Raw genomic sequence first — 22,758 nt, forward strand, 5'->3', positions numbered from 1 at the left:
AATAACATAGATTTTTGGTAATGGATCCGTAATAACATTCGGTAATTTCCGTGTGATTACGTATTCTCGTTACGCAATTCGGCAGTCTCCGGACATAAAGTAGCTCAATGCACATATAACTCTCCGTAAAAGTCTCAAAATGCCGAAATCGCATCCGGAGAATATGTAATTTGCCGATTGTCATTTCGGATCATTTGCCTTAATAAACACTTCATCAAAGAAAATACTACATATTGTCAAACAATGAAAGTAGTCTAAAATACAAGAGGTCCAAGTGGGACTAGGTCGCACATCTGCCATCTGACTTTATTTCTAACTAAGTTGTTTGAAAATCCTTTAAGCAGATCATCAAAATATAAGTTATTTAAAGGTTTAATTCATATTTTGTTGTGACGCCCCAAAAATGCATAACCATTAGAATAAACTTCATGATACGAAGATGTTAGAATTTTTTTCTAATTTTAGCTCTGGCATCCCTAAAAGGGGCCTAGTAAAATCATTACAATGATACTACAGACCAAGTTTAATCAAGATCCATGCAGTAGTTTAAATGAGGAAGCTATTTAAAGTTTGTGTTCTATTTCTAACTCTAGCAGCCCATAAAAGGGGCGAAATGCCCCCTTTGTACAAACTTGGGACGTTTCAATGATGCTACAAACCAAGTTTAATAAATTTCCAGCCAACGATTCATCACAGGAAGTTATTTTAAGGCTTCTTTCTATTTTTAACTCTAGCTTCCCAAAAACAAGGGACAAACACCACCACTGAACAAGTTTAAAAGAGAACTTTACAATGATGTTACCAGCCAAGTTCGAAGATCCGTCAAGCCTTTCATGAGAAAAAGTCATTTGAAGGTATTTCTATTTCAAGCTCCAGTTGTCCCTTAAAGAGTCCCCATTTGGACAAAATTGGGAGAAAACTTTACATTTATACTACAGACAAAGTTTGATGAAATCCTGTCAAGGGTCATCAGAAAAAGTCGTTTTAAGGAATTTCTATATTAGCTCTATGGGCCATTAAAGGTGCCGATTGTCGCCATTTGAACACATTTGGCATAAGAGCGTATAATGATGTTACAGACCAAGTTTGATGAAGATCCATCAAGCGGTTTATTTGAAGACGTCGTTTAAAGGTTTTTATATTTTTAGCTCTAGTTGTCTCTAAAAGAGGTCGACTGACCCATGTCGAACAAATCTGACATAATGATGCCCAAGACCAAGTTTGATGAAGATCCATCAGGCAGCTCTCGAGAAGAAGTCCTATATAGGTATTTCTATTTTTAGATCTAGCAGTCCCTAAAAGGGACCAAGTGCACACAATTGAGCAAAGTAGATAAAGGACCTAATAAAATGCTCCACACGAAGTTTGGTGGAGATCCGCCAAGCAGTTCATGAGAAGAAGTCGTATATAGGTTTTCTGTTTCTAGCTCTCTAGCGGCCCTTTTTTTTGAACAAAATGCGCACAGGCCTTATAATGATGCTATAAATCAGCGGCTCATGAGAAGAAGTCGTTAAAAAGTGTTTGTATTTAGCTCTGTTGGCCCCTACAATATTTTTGGGGGGATTTTTGGCCTTAGCCGCCCCTAAAAGGGACCTACTGCTCTCATTTAAACAATTTGAGAGAAGATCTTATCATGATATAGACCACGTTTGATGAAGATCTAACAGGTGGTTCATGAGAAGAGTCGTTTAAAGGTATTTTTAATTTTAGCTCTAGTGGACCCAAAAGGAAGCCATGTTTCCCCATTTAAACAACATTGGGAGGGGACCTTATAATGATGCTACAATCCAAGTTTGATGGAGAGCCATCAAGCGGTTCATGAGAAAATGTTGTTTATAGTTTTTTTTCTAATCTTATCTCTAGTGGCCCGTTAAAAGGGTTGAGCAAACTTGATAGAAGTCTATGCCGGGATGCTACAGATCAAGTTTGTTGTAATTCTGATCAGAAGTTTCAGAGGAGAATATGTTTAAGTGAAACTGTTGACCAATGAAGCAGGACGACGGACGCCGGACCATCCACCTATACTTATAACTCACCCTGAACAAAGTTTAGGTAAGCTAATAATGATAGCCGGTCATGATCTATTTTCTTAAGTAATTTAGTCAAAGTAGTCAAAGAAAATTCTTATATCTGTACATTTTATAATTAAACACATATTGGCGTTCGAGGTGTGCAGTATAAAGTGATCTGAAGAAGGAAAGAGCGTGTATTGCGTATAACGTTGTATTAATTTTTCTAGTGCTTATTACATCATACTGCACAGCTGAAAAGTCCTTAATTGTACAATGTCAAGTAAACCGAGAAATTTCGTCGTCACAAATAAAACAAGTGGGCCATGGAAGCCTTATATCGCACAACTGGAAACGCATTCAAAATATAATTGGGTGGATAGATATGGAACGCCCTAGCTGTCTTCTGATGTTGATATAGCACTTTATGCTGTAAATATACCGGTATATGAAATGCCTCTACCCATATATACAGTGTTTATGCATGTATATAAAGAGCTTAACACTGTATAGGCGGTGCTTCCATCTGTATTTGCGGTGATTTTAACTGTGTATATTGTTGTTTCAACTGTATATGTGGTGCTTTTAATAGTATATGCGGTGATTCAATCTGTATTTGTGGTCTTTTTAACATTATATGCAGTTCTTTCTACTGTATATGTGGTGCATTCAATTGTATATTTGGTGCATTCAACTGCATATGCTGTGCTTATAACTTTGTATTGGCATTAGTTTATATGCGGTGTTTTCAACTTTCATTTGTATAATGAGGTACCTGCAACTGTATGTGCGTTTCTTTTAAATTTACATGCGGTGATTTTAACTTTATATGTTGCGCATTGTATTGTGTATGTGGTGCTTTCAACTGTATATACGGTTCGTTTAATTGTATATGCTGTACCTTTGTATTTATATCCGGTGTTTTCAACTAACATTATGTGCAAACTACATTATGAGATCGAAATATTACGAAAGTTAACGAATATTGCCGAAAACATCCAACATAGGATATTATTTGAGGGCATTCTGCCTCTTCTACACCTGTTCAGGGTATGCCTAAAGTGCGAAAATAAGGTTATTTTCGCAAAAAATAAGATATTTGTACGAAAATAAGCCATATTTTTTTGTTTTCTGTCTAATTTAAATTTATTTTTTATCATTATAAAGATACGATAAGTAGACACTTATAAAGCAAAACTAAATGATTTTAGTCCAACAATAGGAAAAAATAAGCGATTTTATTAACACGCGTCAAAATCGGTAACGAAAATAACTTTATTTATGCGAAAATAAGCTATATATTTTATTTTTTTAAACATTTTTTATAAAACTGTACTTTTCTTGTTACATTAAAGAACACATGTTTGTAACAAAACTTATATAACAAAAATTAATTGATTTTGTACCAAAATAACGAAATGAACAGCAAATATGTATGATGTGTGCGTCAAAATCGCTAACGAAAAAAACCTTAAGTGCGAAAATAAGCCATATGTTGTTTAATTTCTATTGTTTTCTTTGCATTTTCTCCCAACTTAAAGACAATGTTGACACATGTCTATAAATAAAATGACCCTTGTATGAAATACTATGCCAGATGTTTTCGGCGATGCTCGTTATTTTTCGTAATAAACTGGATCTCATACTGTTGTTTAACCATAATGAAGTTTGTACCGCATATACACTTGAACTCACCGCAGATAAAGTTGAAAGTACAGAATATGAAAATCAAACTATTACACATAATGAAAAGAGGACCAACGAAAGGTGAAACAACCGCATATACCGTTAAAAGAACCGCATGCACATTAGAAAGCACCACATATAAAGCTGAATTCACTGCATGTGCGGCTGAAACCACCGCATCAAAATGTAAAACCAACCCATATACAGCACCACATAAACAGTTAAAACGATCTCATACAAAGTTAAATATACAGCACAATCAGATGAGAGCATTGCATATACATCTGAAAGGGCCGCATATAAATTTAAAAACACCGCACATACTGATGAAAGCACCCCATATACAGTGTTAAGCGCATCATATACATGTATAAGCACTGCACATACAAGTAGAGGCACTTCATATACTGGTATATGTACAGCATAAAGTGCTATATCAACATCAGAAGACAGCTATGGCATTCCATATGTAGACAACAGCTGACCTGTGATGAGACAGAATATTTTGGCAGGCAAGTTACTGTAGTACTGTAGAAAAATATTCATTTTCAGCCTTGTTAATATTCATATCTCAACTTCCTTCACATCCACAGCCCTGTTTGCATATCTCGTTCTAGATTTTATGTAAATTCATAATCTCACTTTCAGTTACATTTAAAACCACATTTGCATACATTGTATCTCATTCTCAACTTTGTTTACATTCGTCGCCTCATTTGCATATCTCATTCTCATCATAGCCTCATTTGCATATTTAATTTTATGCATCGTTTTTTTTTAATCAAGACAATTGAGAGTGTTTTACTTTAAAACTGCAAAAATATTTACATACACGATAGAAATATCTCCAGTGCTTGTTAATTCTCGCTGCTGCCATTCGAATGTGAGTGATGTTTTATCATTATTATTGGCATGTGTCAGTGTAGCTGTCTAAAATGAGATAAACTGTGCATATAGTAAGATAAAATGCATTATCAATAAAAATAGAAATGAAAGTGAACTAGTGTTAAAACTAATCGATGGATTACGAACAATTTTAGTTACTGAACATAATAAACAACTTTTAAACAGAAGGTAATATGACAAAGTCACAGAACTCAGGGAAATATACTTTCTTTAGCCAGATTATAACAAATATAACAAATGTGGAAATACGTCTCCAAATTTATTTATGAAATTTAAAAGTTAACAAGAAACTACTTTTGAAAAAAGTGCATGCCCCATATACTGCCTCATTTGAATGGAAGTGGTAACTGAGGTGTAATATCTGGGTAATTGTTTGGTCAATATTTTTATAACCTGTATGTTATAGATCGGACAGGGAAAAACCCTATTGACCTCGGGCCTTATCTTTGAGAAAGGGGCCGGATGTTGTGCACTGCAAGTTGTCTCATTCTAGGAAACATTTGTGTCAAATATATTACAATTTCTTGATGGATGCGTTATGGACCGCAACGGAAAAAAACTCCTATTGAACTTTGCCCTTCAAGTGTGACCTTCCCATTTGAGTAAGAGATCTGGGTGTTTTGGGCCGGACAGGAAAGCCCTATTGAATTTGACCCCTGAGTGTGACCTTGACCTTTGGGCTAGGGGTCTGAATGTTGCACATGGCACGTCATCTTATCATGAGATACATATTAGAATCCCTTTATGGATGACAGAGTTATGTACCGGACAGAAAAATGACTACTGACGTTTGACCTCCAAGTGTGACCTAGAACTTCGAGCTAGGGGTCTGGGTGTTACGCATGACATGTCGTCTCATTATGGAATACATTTGTGCTAAGTTATATTAAGATCGCTTCAACAATGGCAGAGTTATAGACCGGACAAGAAATAAAATATTTCCTTTGACCTCCAAGTGTGGTCTTGACCTTTAAGCCAGGGTTCTTGGTGTTACGCGTGACACATCATCTGATTGTGGGAAACAAGTAATCTTAGTCTCAAAAGTTTCTATTTTTATAACATAAGATGATGTCAAAAATGGTATATCAGTACTGTTTAAATAGTGTGGGGTGGGTTGGGGTTGGGTGAGTAAGATGTTTTACACGAAATACAGCTAAACTGCTAAATTTCTTCTCTATTACACTGAATTTCTATAGCGTGACTTGCGCTTTAGAGAGTTTTCTAGATAGTTTATTGAATAAAAAGTTAATGGAAATAAAAAGTGTCTTAAACGTACGGAATCACTTTGTAATGTCTTTCTATTGCATTTACTACAAAACTACAAAAGGTATTTTAAAAACTTAAAATAAGTCGACCTAAATCTATAGGTGCGCATCATTAAAAAATAAACACAGTTTATTATCTATGATACTAGTGTTCTATAGACGTTGCCACCTATACCTGTAAGTGCCTGAAGTATGACCCTTTAAAACTATATTAGCCAAAAAAACTAAATTGACGCGACTATTGTCATGTTACAATGAACATAATCATTTGGAAATAGGAAATATTTTATGTCATTACCACGCCGCAATTGTTGCGGCTTCCGGTGGAATCAGTGCTCGTGAACGTGCCAGAAGTTGAATATGTTCCAGCTTGTGGTCGGGCTTGGCACAAAAATCCTCTGAATGTTGTTCCGATATTCGTACCTCTTAACGTCACTGAAATATGTTACATAAATTTTATGAAATTCACAACAATAACGACAGAACTTACATTATGGAGATAGTACAAACGTGAACACCTTGGACATCCGATGTTAAGACATGACTTTCTTTTCGAATCGAATGACTGTCAATACAATTTATCGAATGATAACGTGCTTTTCAGTAAAACTGCAAAAGATCAATTGTTTATAAAAAAAAAAGAACGAACGATTAAGTGCTTGTCAAATGAATGAATGAAAGTCAGATTGTAAGTAAGAAAAGAATGAAAACGTATTTGTTAGTAAAAACAAATAATGTACTTTTAATCAAATGATAGAGTATTTGCAAAAAAGCTACAGACAAAGTGCTTGTCAGTAAAGAAAAATCGAATGATATCATGTTTGTCTGTATAAAACGTTTGACAAACGAAAACCATGTTTGTTAATGAAATTACGTAAGACAACGCGCTTGTCAGTAAACATAACACATGACCATGTGTTTATAAGTAAAAAATTGAAAGACAACGTGTTTGACAGTGAAAAATTTATCGTGATGTGCTGGTCTGTACAAAAGCGAATTACAACATGCCTATCAGTAAAACAACGAATGATAACATATTTATTAGCAAAAATATGGAATGATTGTTTGCTTGTTAGTAAAAACACAGCCTTCCTTTGAAAGGTATTGAGAAACATCATGACCTGCACAAAAGAAATTGAGAAATGGTATGGATTCCCATGCCTTATCCTTTTCCTAGGTTTCATCTATCAATAGTATTTCAACTTGTGGATAGTTAACTTTCCATGTGTTGGATTTTGTCCTAGATGGTACATAAATTACAATATGAGCCGCGCCACGAGAAAACCAACATAGTGGCTTTGCGACCAGCATGGATCCAGACCAGCCTGCGCATCCGCGCAGTCTGGTCAGGATCCATGCTGTTCGCTTTTAAAGCCTACTGCAATTAGAGAAACTGTTAGCGAACAGCATGGATCCTGACCGGACTGCGCGGATGCGTAGGCTGGTCTGGATCCATGCTGGTCGCAAAGCCACTATGTTGGTTTTCCCATGGCACGGCTCATATAATTAAATAAAGAATACAAATTTTAATGTGTCCTTTCACTGATAAATATTTTGTGCGCTTCACTAATTCCAAAATTGTTGAAAATAGGACCAAAATAAAGTATCTCCGTGTCAGAGAAAATATATGTTATCTGTTGAAATATCAAGTAAAAACATAAATTAACATTTCGAACAATCAAAAACGTTCAACTTTTATATAAAAAACGTCTTTTCAGGTGTATTATTACCTAAATATACTGGAGATTGGACTATTTCTACGTCACTAAGTCGTAATTTGAAACTAAACATACATATTTGCGCTGTTAAGAATTCGCGCTTTCAATGTGTTTATGTTTCTATAGTTAATGCTCCTTAATATTCACGAAGCTATTATCAAATATAAGTAAAAATAAACCCATCGCAAATGTTTCCAAAGCTACGATATCTAAGATTTATATATTGTGCAGATTTCATAGTGCGGAACAAGGACACTACCACATAAACAAAATGGAATGCTTTTTAACTCAGCGAAATTTTAAACTGGAGAAGTCTAGCCTTGGTAAATTGTAAATTAGAGACATATTTACGTGTCCAGTTTCATGGCAATGTCACTACAATTACTACACTTTTGACAACTATTATCACATGACTCCTAGGCCGGGTTATAGTTTAAAATATTTTTGCTTAAATCAAAACTTAAAAACAAACTTTGAAATTTATTTCTCATATCATGTTACAAAACATTTACTAAACGACTTGTCGGGCAATAGTCATAAACTTATAACCCACCGTCCTTCAGACCTCGGACAAAATTTTGGAAATAAGACTAACGTTCAATTATTAACAATGACATAAACCAGATGTAGAGGTTGGTAGTCTCTGCTCTTGTTTTGCTTTTATGTTTAACGCATTTTTTCAATTGTATTGCAGTTTATTTTACAGTGACCAGTTAACCTTATCACTGTTCATGGGTTCTGAAATGATGCCAATTTTCCTATAGAAAAATCAATTAGATCCTATTTTTGTTATAATTTAAATCCCTTCCTAAAAACTGTCAGCCAATCAAATTATATTTTGGATACCTTATTGCTTAAAAATCAATTGCGCTAATTATATCCCGCCCTCTTATCAAATGACGTACCAGTTAGTGGGTTGTTGTGACAGTAAGTTGTTCGGGATAGTTGGATCGTGTATGGAGACACCGTATTTTGTGCAGGAACGCCATGCGAAGGTACCATCTGGTCACAGACCCATGAAGGCGCACCAGATGAGTAACTAAGTACGTCAGTCGGAAGCAGAGAAAAGAATGTTACAAACGTAAGTAACGCCGCTAGAAGCATTTCCAGACTTGTTGAAGATGTTCATACTGAAAGTAAAAAATACTGTTAATGAAAGAGCAGATTTAAGCGAGAAAATAGAATCAATCATACTTTTGATAGACTATTACGAATTCATTTATTTATTAAATCACATAATCTGTATCAAAAATGTTTCATACATGCAGTGTTTTTTTTTTTTAGATCTCTGCCAAAGTTTGACAGTTTTGAATGAAAGTTGTCATATTGTTTAATGGCTACTTGTGAGAGCGGTAACACTTTCATCCATGGCAGTTGCAATAAGATAACTAAAAAATCAAAAAAAAGTCACAAAATAAGTGCAACTTGGTGCTGATCAATATGCGGAAAGTAGTGCCATCGGCGGGATTGAACAATTCAATCACCAATATTACACACTTCAAGGAACATAATTTGCACCTTTTCTACTATAGGATGCTATTCTGCAAGTTTGCATTGCTAAAATATTCAGATTTGTATGGGGGAAAACGGGTGTCATTTGAATCTAAAGATTTTAAAAATATTTTGCTGCTTTGATAATTCACAAATTAAATGCTTCAGAATGGAAAGAAAAAATGTTGGAGTCACCGTGCTTCTTAGAGATATACATGTATTAAGAAAAATCCTTTAAAAACTGGTGAATTTTGATATTTTAGTTCTTTTAGTTTTAATTTATACTTCCTAGATAATATAAAGTGCTATGTTGAAAATTTCAGTTTTTTTTAGTATAATTTCGAGTCCTATATCTAGAAGAGCATTAGTGCCAGGTGCGTTTTATTTCAAAATTTCGAGACATAAGTCGAAATGTCGAGTTAATAACTCGAAATTTCGATTTAATAAGTCGAAATGTCGAGTTAAATAACTGACGAATTTCGACTTCGTATCTTGCTCTTTTATCCGCAAAATTTGAATGTCTGTCCGTCTGTCAAAGGCCAAAAAATGTAATGGACGACTTTCGATTCTTCGAAGTGGAATCATCCATCTACACATCCATATACTGTACCCAACATGTAGCAACTTAAACATATATTACCATACATCAATGTATGACCTACCCCATAGCCTCTAGAGCTACTCCAGATTTCAAACTGTATCCAGGATATAAACCTTCATTTACATGTATAGTAATTTCAGGTGGTAGGGGCTCGAACTAGGTCGAAAACCTTCCAGATATGGTCAAAATACTGAAATATTCTAAGTTTAAATACTTCCCGGTCACCTTCTAAGACCTCTCCTCAAAATCTAGATCTATCCAGGTACCCAATCTTGGTCAGACTCATTACTACACGTTCATGTAGGGTATGTCTATATTTCCTTGTCATATGGGCTCAGACTAGATCGAAAACTTTCAAGACTTAAACATGGTTTAAATAGTGATATTTTTATTAGCAAACGCTGCCCGGTCATCTTAATCATATGACCCTGTAGGGCTTCCCGATGGATACACCAGGTACCTAATCTTGGCCAGGACCTATACATCAACGTAAACTATTGTAGTTAGTTACTCGAAATTTCGAGATACGTTACTCTAAATTTCGACTTAATAACTCGAAATTTCGAGTTACTATGTAGAAATTTCGAGATATTCACTCATAACATACACCTGGCACTAACGCTCTTCCGTACATATATGATCAGGCACGGTGTTAGGTGTGTCATTATTCGCGTAAGAAAATGTAAAATGAAATCAATGGCAACATTGCCTGAAATGAAAACACAAGACTAGATGAGAATATTTAAGACTGTTGGAAAACTTAAGGTATCATCGGTCCGTTTTTGACACTTTATTCACATGTTGGACGTCTGGACAGCAATGAATTGTCCTTTGGTGACCAATCAACAGCTAAATATATGTAAGCCAGTAATGACAGTCGATTAATAATTATCAAGTACGCAAATGAACATGGTTAATTTCTTAGATACTATTTTGAAATAAATGTATCAAGATTTTTGACACGACTTCCTTTCATTAAACATCCATGACAGTTTTCCTCTGTAAAAAAATCCGACACCTGTTGACAGCAAGACGCTGCATATCTTTCAGATGTAATCACCTTTTGCCAAAAAGAGAACGTCCGATCAGATTATAAACTAAATTATATTTATTGTGTGCGATATTTTTTCTGTTTTAAAGTCTTAAAACCACGCCCTTCTTTAAAAATATTTGAAACCTTTATTGGTTATAAATATCCTTGTATAACATAAATTACATAAATTATAACATAATAAGATGCACATGTTATAAAACGCAAACATAAGTTCAATTCAACTTGCCTATATTAACAAAATATAATAATAATTACTTTCTACTTACGATTTAAAAAACCCAAACATCCAGTATCAATTGGTTAGGGTATGTATTGTTGGATAAAGGCTGGTTAAACATGTAGAATGGTTCTAAATATAGTCTTGATTGTATATTTCGGGTAATTGAGGCGTTTACACAATCTTGTAAACTAATATGACAAACCAAAGTATTTCAAATATGACGAATTTTATAGTATTAAGAAATTTCATACAAATGTATTACTGAACAGATAACCTATATAGGTCGAATCAGACTAAAGATGATGGTCAATCAACTGAATGTATATATAAATGTTATGAACAATACACTGTACAGGTCATTTTCGATTTTTTTTCTATCATATATTTTTCGCCCAAATGCGTGGTATATTTCATTAACTCTTTGTTCTTTTCATTTCCAGGATGATTTTATCAACTAAAATTTTCCCAAATGGTCAGAGTTAAGAGTTTATATCAAAATGTTTTACTTCAAACCTATGTGCTAAAAACAATACCTAAACTGATTTAGGCTTACAAAGTCTAATTTAGTTACTGTGGTGTTACTGTGTTTTTTTGTACAGTACCTAAACGTATGACGAATGAATTTTCTATTGTTTCACTGCACCATTTTTTAAAATTCATATGCACAACTTTTAGATTTGTTTCGACAAACTTGAACGGATCAACAGGTCAACAGATTCTGCATTGCACGGCACAAAACCTTGATTCATATTGATACCAACTGTTTATACATTCTGATTTAAAGGTAACAAAGGTGTGGCTTTTGCAAGAAAGTGCATATTCTGCAATGATGGAAAAAGTTTAACTGAAATCGGATCATTGGTTAAAAAATGATGTCCCGGGCAGAAAGTGTTCGATCACAAACAGAATAAGAACAGATAGATATAAAATTTTACAATTTTAATATGTATTTGAGCCGCACCATGAGAAAACCAACATGGTGCATTTACGACCAGCATGGATCCAGACCAGCCTGCGCATCCGCGCAGTCTGGTCAGGATCCATGCTGTTCGCTAACGGTTTATCTAATTTCAATAGGCTTTGAGAGCGAACAGCATGGATCCTGACCAGACTGCGCGGATGCGTAGGCTGGTCTGGGTCCATGCTGGTCGCAGTTGCACTATGTTGGTTTTCTCGTGGGGCGGCTCATTTGTTTAGTGAAAAGCAATGGTGACGTCACGTTGGCCTACCTACAGGATGAGAACCACGAATCATAGTCGAATGCAACAAAAATACAAAGCAGAAGGATACACCAAAAGTATACTATTCCGTGCGGCATATAACCTATTTCAATCTGTTATCAACGCTTAAGCGGCCAAGAGAAGTAGTATATTTTTTCTAGAGCTAGGTCTTTTTGTAAAAAAAAACACATGTCTGTAGATACTGGTCACCATTCATACCTCAGAGATATCTAATTGTTGGCCAAAAAGACGGATCGATCTGCGTCAATCGTTTACGTATTCGCCGTTGACATTCGTTTTTGGCTGTGCATGAGTGCGACCCCGAAATATGTACAGAGTGCGACCCCGAAATATGTACCAAAAAAAAATAAACCCCGTATTCCAACCAGTGGGAGGGGGGATACTCTATACCCCCTCCCACACTCTCCCCTGCATGTGCGTATACTTTTTGAAAACCTAGGTGCGCCATTGCGGAAGTGTAAAACTACACTGGATACCAATAAAATTGTTATAGATCCTTAACAGCTATACACCACAGTAAATCTTAAAGAAATAAAAAGCCGTATTACCACTTTAAACCCCAATTTAATGGTTGAATTGCATTGAATTTAAAATATCGTTGAACACATCCATTGAAAATTGTTAAACTGCATAAATACTAGACTAACTAGTTATAATAAAAGCTGGTGTCTTATTCCACTTTTCATTTAGATAACAAATATCCCATATTTTGGATATTTTCAACGACTGGTGTTATTACATAAGCAACTTTAATACCATTTTCACATAAATACTCTTAGCTCATTACTATCTCTAGGATCTTGATAGGTAGTCATTATTCAGTGAAGCTTTAAGAAAAGTTTGACACTATTTGTATAAATGTTATAGGCCTAACAAAGCATATGGTCAATGAAATGTGTATATAACAATACAAAATCTATTTCAACAAATGTTTGCCTAACACACGTTTCTGTTTTCAAATAAATGAATCCCCTAACCACAAAACAAACAGGCCTTTCAGGACATTAATTACTGCAAAACCATTTTCTGATACAGCTGTTTATAAATGTAATACTAGAATGTCATTTATGGAATTTTCATTAAAAGTTGCAAATTTGAATAAAATACTGTCAACCACTTTCAAATACAATTTAATATACAGATATTACATATGTACTAACATAAACTGAAAAATAACGGAAATGATAAAGGGGTATCAACATTTCTTGAAATGAGATAAAATTCAGATTTCAAAACCGAACACAGAATACAGCAGGGCCTATCTTCATCAATGTTTTAAGTGATTCAGTGTTGTCATATTTTCTGGTCCTTTGGGATCATGGAGTCCACTCAATAAATGTGTAATAGAGTTCCGATTAAGCTGGTGCTAGGGGACGTGAGGGGTGTTGCACTTCCAAAGGGTCTTCATACAGATTTTATTTTTTTAAGACTGAACGACTGTAACTTCGAACGATATCTGTGCAATTTATCATTACTTTGCTGATAGCAAATTTATGCTGATGGAATTTTTCCGAGCTGTCTGTAGCTGTAAAATCCACATTTATGTAACGTTTCAATTTAATATGTGCCAATTTATCAACGACAGAGCAAAAGGAAAATTTATATTTTTTTTTAAGTTTTCAACTTAAAACGCTGAAGAGTATGGGCCGCGAAATTCAGTAAATCGAAGAAAGCAGTCAACGTAACAGTTTAAATACAAACTAGAGCTGCTTTTGAGAAAAGTGCATGTCTCCCACAACTGCCTAATCATCTGAATAGTAGTTTATAAGTCAATCATGCACCAAGATCTCAACTGCCTTATCAGATTTTCAGTGCTTTGATTATCAAAAACAAATTTCAAGGGCCATAATTCCGAAGTGCCTGGGCCGATTTGGCTAGTTATCGAACTTGGCCGAGGACTTACTGGCAAACAAATTTTATTCAAGTTTGGAGAAGTTCGGATGAGAAATGTTAGACTTACAGTGCGGACAAGACACACAGTCAGGTGTAAATCAATATGTCTCCCACACCACTGTGTGGTGGGAGACATAATTAAACTAAACTGAGTACCTAAAGAATCACCATTCTGCTTAATCTCAAAATGAGCTGACAAAGAATGAAATTAGATAGCTGTTGTATTTAGAAAGATGACCTGCAAAAAATGATTTTATTCGGGAATCTCAAGTGTTAATAAATTCTGTCTGAAATGTTCACTGAAAAGATATATATGAACATTAAACACTTTCAATGTGTATGAAGTAATATTTGCGTTCATTATACATTTTGTATGGAAAGAGAAAAAAAAAAACGTTCAATTTCATATAAACAACAGTAAGTTGGTGTAGTAATATCAAAAACAGTCTTTTCTGGAGATTGCATGGGCAATCTGACGTCATTCACACAAACATGATATGAACAAAATGGCGTCGTTCGAAAAATTCTTTCCGAACTGGACTCCAAAATTTCAAAAAGAACATTAAGTTATAACTTAAACTTATTTTTCTAATTAAATCGGCACGACTGTATGAATTTTTACTTGATTTAACGATATCTTAAATAAAAAAGAGGAACTGTAGTTTTATCGGAAGGCGAATTACAACTGAAAGAGGGTTGGTCTTTTTGGCTGTTCTATTTAGATGGTGAAAAGATCTATATCCTGACATTTACTTTGATTTTCTAATTCCCATGAAAATGAAACCATTTATTTTTTGCAAGCTATCGTACACATGTAAATATAAGTTTTTTTTTGTACACATGTAAATATAAGAACGAACTGAATGCTATTTTTGTGCGTTTACACGGGCGTAAGCCACACGGGACCTTCTTGCAAATCATCCAAGAATCGGTAGCGAGATTTATGAATTTGCAAGAAGTCACAATGTGGTTTATACCCGTGTAATCGCACAAAAATAGCATAGAATTCTTAAATAATTCCAACTTTCTGTTTTACCAGATATGTGAGTAGATGGGAGATATCACGCGCAAAAGTTTTTAGTTCGAGAAAATCCATGGCTCGTGCCAATGATAAATATTTGAAAACTGTAAATGCTTTCGAAATGTGTTTAAATTTCACATATTAAATAAACATCACTGTGGGTAGCTGTATTTGGATAATAAATAAATGACGTCATTGAAACAGCAGTCAAAAATTATTTTAATTGATCAGACAGCTAATAAAAAGCAGAAATGGCAATAATATCCTTGCCACTGAACAAAATGTATACGTATGCCCATATATTTTCTTACATAAGTCATTCATCGAAATTCATGAAAATTACATTTCGAAATGTTTGGTGTCGAGATCATAATAAAATCTGTAAACGAGACAATAAAATTTGTTTTCATAGAAAATATAAGTATTGGCTTAATCACAAGTTGCTGAAGCATTTCACGCGTGATTTTGCAAATATTATATGCATGCATAAAACCCAGAAAAGAAGAAAGCAATCCGATAAAAACGTTAACTGTCGATGTAATTCTAACAAGTATTTGTAACAGAGTTACCGAAGTCCCCCGCCTAGGGTCATTTTCACAAAACATATTACTTTCAAATACAATATCTTCTAAGTAATAGGGCAACATATTAACAATGAATATAAATCATAACTTATGAAGTTTGAAACTGCCTGGAAATCTATAACTGGTGAATGCTTTCAAATGCTAATATCTGTATTTTAAAGATTTAATCTGATTGTATTTTTAGATTGGTAAGGAAAAATAAATAAAAATATAATGAAATATTTTATCGTATCAAAGGGAGGTCATTAATAAACAAATGAAATGCATGATACTTTTGTTTTACCTCCCACCAGATTCTAGCCCTTTCATTGGTTGAGTAGTGTCACGTGGTTGTCCTATATATATCTATAGAGGGTCAGTGGGTGACCCTACATGAGAATTGCAATTCAAAATGGCCGAAATTTGCATTTTCGATATAAAAATGACGATAAAGTAAAAGTAATTAGTAATACAATAAATTTTGTTCATTAATAAATTTTGTTGTTGAATTAAAGCAAAATATTTCTTCTTTAATTATGATTTAACATTTCATTTTTTCGTTGACTATTCAATGAATGAGGGAGCTATCCTACTTACCCGAGAGAAGTAATTAAGTGGTCGATAAAACTAATCAATTATTGGGTTTGTTACTGACCCTCTACGGAAATATGTAGGGTCAGTATCTTTTATAGAGGGCTCGGCTTCGCCTCGCCCTCTATAAAGCATACTGACCCTACATATTTCCGTAGAGGGTCAGTTGCAAACCCAGTAATTAATAGTATGCTACTAAAACACTTGTTTTTATATTACACTGTTGGTCAACAGCAAAGCTGCATTTCATATCAACCTAATGTACTGCAACCCTAGTAATGCATATAAAAACACATGTATTGTTCTTTCTCATATAAAAAGGAGGTACTTTCAGGTACACTCAAAACAAGAAAGTTAACTTGGGTGCCTGTGACCTTGACCTTTGCATATGATACAATCTCTTGTAATGGTGAATATTTATGCAAAGTTATTTAGATATATACCAATGCATAAAAAATTAAAGACAAGGCAAAAAAGAAATAGCAAAAACGTTCCATCTCTGTGTCTTGCACATGAAACATCAACTCATTATGGTGAACAGTTGTGCCAAATAATCTTAAAATCCCTTGATGAATGGCAAGAAACAGACCATGTTAACCTTTAACCTCTTAGTGTTACCTTGACCTTAGAGCTAGGGGTATGGGTCTTGTGCATGACACGTCGTATTGTCATGGGGAACATTTGTGCCAAGTAATTCCAAAATCCCTTGAATGGCAGAGTTATGGACCGGACACGAAACATATTATTTTAAGGTTTGACCTCTAATTGTGACATTGACCTTGGAGCTAGGGGTAATGTCTTGCGCAGGACACGTAGTCTTGTTATGGGGAACATTTCTGCCAAGTTACTTCAAAATCCCTTCATGGATGGCAGAGTTATGGACCGGACACGAAGTGTGACGGAGAGGACGGACGGAAGAACGCAGCCTATTTCTATGTCTCCCTCTTCTTCGAAAAAGTCGGGGGATAATAAGTATCCGTACAATACAGTTTACAAATAAAATGCACACAACCATTTCTATTACAGGTTATGAAGTGTAATCAATTTTAATGGTATAACATATATTAAAAGACAAATACGAAAAACTTAGATATTAAGGAAAGGTAATATATAGATAATTAATATATTACGTACAAGCACAATAATTATATCCAGACACAATAATCTCCACGTCACATATAACGTACAAGTCGGTATAAACTACCAGCATGGTATTAACCTATTGTATGTACAATTTATGCTACCATATTGTCACGTAAACGGGTAGACAATTATTCCAATTCATTTATTTATTTTAAAAGGAAAGCCTTGGAGGAGTTTTCTATCTGTTTAATTTGTATAATACTTGTGACAATATATGTGACAGGATACCAATGTTTAATATCGTCCATATATTGAAAGATATTTACCTTTTTATTCTAAAAATATGAAATAAGGCACTGCCTCAATCGGGAATCGATTTGAAAATAACATTTGAAAAGAGCACGGAAGGACACATTTTTAATTCGATAGTAAATATCTCATTTGGTATATCGCACGTTACCGTAGAGGGATAGATCCCGATTTTCGTCACTACGCGTAGGATCGATCCCTATTAATTTAAAGGTAGATTTTGAAATTAAAACAACACTGCCCATATTATATTGTATTACATGTAATTTCCGCCTCTTGGATAGGCGCACTCTTCAAAAAGGTATATTTATTTATATGAACTGTGCTCACTAGGTGCTTTTATTTACAAATGCACACTACGTGTATATATATACCATATATCCATATTTGTACTGCTGTGCAAGACGTTGCGGTTCGGACAAGTTATGTGGACACTTATTAGGCACAAGGAAAAGGCGTATTCTTCCAAAAAAATCCGAAGTCAGACGCTTTGTGCACGTGCTGGAAGTACACATTTTATAATTCGATAGTATATATCTCATTCGGTATATCGCATGTTACCGTAGAGGATCGATTCTCTATGACTTACAATGCTTTAATCATCACAACGATAGTTTGTTGTTGTCACGTCGTCGTGATATTTAGCGCCGTAGGCCTATACGCATCCAAGACAGCGCTTTCAAATCTGATCAAAATTTTTACTTATAAACGTGCTTAAAACGAAATGCTGTCTTAATTGATTTACACACATGGAGTTGGTTATTAACTGTGCAGAATAATTCGCCATTATTTGCGCCCTCATGGAACTCTTCCGCAAGACGTATTACCATTTCCGGTCTGGCGTGTTAAACAAAGGAGCATGACGGCCATACATGCGTCAATAAACAGTTCGATCATATTTTATCTGAATTTTACAATAAAAACACATTAGACTCGAAATAATTGCGCCCTCGTTAAATTATTACACCCGACGTATAACCGCCAATCGTGTATAAACGGTTTTGCTATAAACTGAAATATAACGACAGGTAATATAAATAAAATATAACTGAATCATGCGAAATGCGGAAGTGTAAAAGCAGACTGGATTCCAATTCAACAGCTATTTATCGTTAATCAATAAGAAATTACAAGCTTCTGTTACCACATAGGTGTCCAATTGTATGGTTATATTGAATTTGAAATATCAACGAATGCGTGTTATGAAATTCATTGTTCACTTAATAAAAGCTTGTGTAAACATTGGTGTCAACTTCCATTTATTCATTTAGGTAAGTTTCCCCGCAATTGTCTGATAAATTTAAGTTTGCAATAATACTAATATTTTCACAATTATGCTCTATTAAACTTCATTCTTATTTTATCACTATTTTTAAGGATCTGACCTCCAGATCGTAAGACAACAAAGAAAAAAGAAAATTTAAAGACATCAGGAAATTATTGCTATATTTCTCAAGAAGGCTTGGAAACTAAGTTATTTACATATTGTATGATACTGTATGACATTGTTGATTTAATCTTCAAATTTATACTACTTAACATTATCTACCTAACTGCCAAACCATTGATACGAATATAATTGTAACATACGTGATTTAAATGTAATATATTTAAAGTTATTCCAGTCAAGTGACATATAGGTCCGTATGGCCGGGTACTTTAATTTGGTTGTGTCATGTTATGAATTAATATTTGCTGTTTTGCGTTCATGTCACTATAATAAAATATTAACTTACTTACTTACTTACTTATTGTATTTTACAGAAACGGATTTAACTCTTTTTTGAATTAAGAAAAGTTTTTCTCGGGGTACCAAAGGCAAACAAACCTTTATATAAACAGTCGTTTAGCACTTATTCCTCAGTGATGAATCGGTCAAAATGGTAGGGAACGTTTTATTGTCGAGGTAATCCGGGCTCTGTTCCGGACTCAGACATGTTTTTTTTTTCTTTTTTCAACATATTTAGCTCACGTGAACTTTGTTCAGGGTGAGCTATGAGTGTAGGTGGATAGTCCGATCCGGCGCCCATCGTCCATCGTCAATATTTTTACTAAAACATCTTCTTCTCTGAGCTAAAAGTAGAAATACCATTTAATGACCTTTTCTCATGAACGGCTGGATGGATCTTCATTTAACTTGATTTGTAGTCATTATAAGGTCCTATGAACCAATTTTATTTGATTAGGGGCACTTGGCCACTTTTAGGGGCCGCTAGAGCAAAAAATAGAAATGCCTTTAAACAAATTCCTTTTATGAATTGCTTGATGGATCTTCATCAAACTTGGTCTGTTGCGTCATTGTAAAGTCTTCTCCCAAATTTGTTCAAATGGTTCTGCTGGACATCAGAGTTAAAAATGAAAAAAAAAATGATGACTTCTTATCGAAGTTTGTTCAAGTTGTAACGCAGGTTAGGTCAATACAGCAAAATATAGAAAAAAAACTTACAACTTTGTAAGTATGAATTTTTAAAGGATGTTCACCAAACTTGGTCACAAGCAGGATCAGAATGTCAATGTCCTCTTCTAGTGAGCGACTTACACCTATTTGGGGTTCTTGTTTCAAACAGTTAAGAAATAAATACTCATGTTCTAATGTTCATATTATGACCTAACTTTATTTTCAAAGACTTATCATTTTAGTAAAACAGTCTCTTTAAAACCTTGACAGTTTGTCATTTTTCAGTGAAGTCAGAAAAGCATTACTGTTTTCACAAAATTGCTCTATTTAAATCAGTGCCAAGACATTGACTCAGTGAACTACTTTTTAAAATGAAGTAAAAATGTAGATACTTACGTTGCTTTGTATGTATTTGATGTTATTTTTTTGTATTATGTTATATCTTTACCATCCTTATTTTGAAAATATGTTTATGGCCAAGGGCGAATAGCTTGCCGATTTGCTTAAAAGAATACTGAAAAAAATATTTTAAACTTCCCGAGTGGTTTATTTGAATATGAAAAGCAATGATGTATAATTTGATACAACTATTTCGCTGCACAAAACTATTATTATAGTAATAATATGTGATCGATGAACGGCCTGAATATAAAGAGCTTACCGCGGCGAGACAAGCGTCAATGGGTACAATTACATAATTACAAGCATGATTAAGGTGTAAAAGTGCTTAAAGATGTTTAAAATTTGAAAATATTTCGTCTTAAGTTGGAAAAGAAAATAATTTATCAGGGTAAGAATGAAATGTTGTCGGTTAACTAAGACTCTTCAAATACAACTAGGCCCATCTTTTCTTATAAAGACATAAATACACGAACTATCTGGTCTAATAGTAATTATAAGAACAAAAATAATGATGATGATGATGATATTTTTATTTAAAGAAGATAACATGTTTGGTTTTGGCCTGTCTAACATATAGTCTTCTAACATAATAATTAAAAAAATATTCTATCCTTAGTATGTAATATAGACAGCGAAGCGAAAGACATGAATTAAAATAACGAATTGTGAACAAATATATCCTTAGTGACATAAGCAGTATGTAGTACGATGAAAAGACTTTAAAATCCAGGCAATATCAGAAGATAAAAGTATATACAACTGGTTAAAGAATAAGCGCATCAAAACCCTAAACAGTTGGATTACATTTAAGAAACAATGATATTGTTACTATGTCTGCATGAAATTAAACATATGTAATGATATGTCCTCTTTATTTTATATGTACAATTGTGAGACTTCAGTTTGAACATCAGGGCCAACTTTAAACTTCTGTTACTTTCATTTTCATAAAGACAATTGTCAGTGATAAATTAAAAATCAAATGTAGGGGTCATGTTTGATGCAAAAAAAGCATTTTCAATCTAACAAACGCTCAAAAATGAAATACCAAATTGAAGTGCTGTTGTATGACCTCAGTTTATTATAAATTATGTAATGCTATTATTTCATGATGCAAATTCTACATAAATGTCAAATTTATCTGTCAAGTTATCGCAATAAAATCTACATACAACAATACACGCAAGGAAAGACACCAATTCTATAGAAATGTTTATCGACAATATAATCATGTAATATAGTTGAGACATAAAATAACACTTTATTGCTATCATTTCATAACACGAAAGGTAATAATCAACATTATGTAAATATATGTAATAACATGTCTTCTTTATTCTATATGTAAAATTGTAAAACTTCAAACGAAACATCAGGGCCAACTTTATGTAAAGCGCCTTTGAACGTGTTTACTCAGTTTAATAGTTAGAGGTTGTGAAATGAATCAAGTTTTAAAAAAAGATAAGCTTTAGATCTAAGAAAAAAAGGAAAGGTAACTTATAAAATAGTGAATATACTTCTTACAAGCACCATATGTCCGTGTAATTGAAAACAGCCTTTTAAGTAAATATAACGTATAAATCGGTGTAATATTTCAAAACCATATATGTATTAAGTTAGTAGATTGTATGTATGGGTGGCGCAGTAGGTAGTGCAGTTACGTATCGGATCTAAATAAAACAGTTTCTAATTCCGAGCTTTGAAAATTTGAAAATCTATGTTTTTTATTGTAACAATTTTGATTTATATAGTTTTGGTATTTGTTTTCAAATAATCGGAATTTATAAGAAGTTTTGTCAACTTCTAATAAGAGGTTGAGCTTAAACAATCCCAAGCTGCTCTTCTTCTCTTCTGTACAAAATAATAGACATATTTTATTTTTCTTGTATCGCAACTATAATTGATTGTGATAAAAGATTTTTCTGCACGATAATTATGAAAACAAAGCAAAAAGTAACCATATTTCCTTGTATATTTTTTTAAAGATGTATGAGAGGAATTTGAACAATTGACCGGCAATATCTATATCTTTATCATGAATGGTTTATCACTTACTTGTGAGCCAGCTGACTGAACAGTAAAACGCTTGGATCAGACGATTATATTTATATTATACAAACGTATTACATTATACTTGCATAACAGACATTCCTATAACATCAAAAGTCACGAATCAGTACAAAGTGAGGAAATCTTCTGCTTATTTTATCTTTTGGCCTTGGGACATGCCTTGTATTGTGACAAATATTTATTTAACATCATAGAATTAATTTTGTCATCATTGGTCATACGTACACTGTTTATTTT

The 22,758-nt window shown here is 33.8% G+C and overlaps 1 protein-coding gene across 5 annotated transcripts in view; it reads right to left on the bottom strand.

Moving 5' to 3' along the window:
* Positions 1-17,527, bottom strand: part of LOC128550079 (fibrillin-2-like) — an 81,756-nt gene extending 64,229 nt beyond the window's left edge. For 4 of the 5 annotated variants that reach the window (XM_053528191.1, XM_053528192.1, XM_053528190.1 and 1 more), the window contains exons 1-4: positions 17,394-17,527; positions 8,490-8,714; positions 6,165-6,301; positions 4,528-4,625 (exon numbers count right to left, since the gene is read on the bottom strand). In XM_053528191.1, coding sequence (XP_053384166.1) covers positions 4,528-4,625; positions 6,165-6,301; positions 8,490-8,688 — 434 coding nt within the window. In that variant the 5' untranslated portion in view covers positions 8,689-8,714; positions 17,394-17,527. Of the gene's footprint in view, positions 1-4,527; positions 4,626-6,164; positions 6,302-8,489; positions 8,715-10,996; positions 11,081-17,393 lie in introns of those variants that run through there. The other variant, XM_053528189.1, reaches the window with a different exon arrangement.
* Positions 17,528-22,758: the final 5,231 nt, after the last annotated feature.

The sequence above is a fragment of the Mercenaria mercenaria genome, chromosome 17 (genome assembly GCF_021730395.1).
Source record: "Mercenaria mercenaria strain notata chromosome 17, MADL_Memer_1, whole genome shotgun sequence".
Taxonomy (NCBI): Eukaryota; Metazoa; Mollusca; class Bivalvia; order Venerida; family Veneridae; genus Mercenaria; species Mercenaria mercenaria.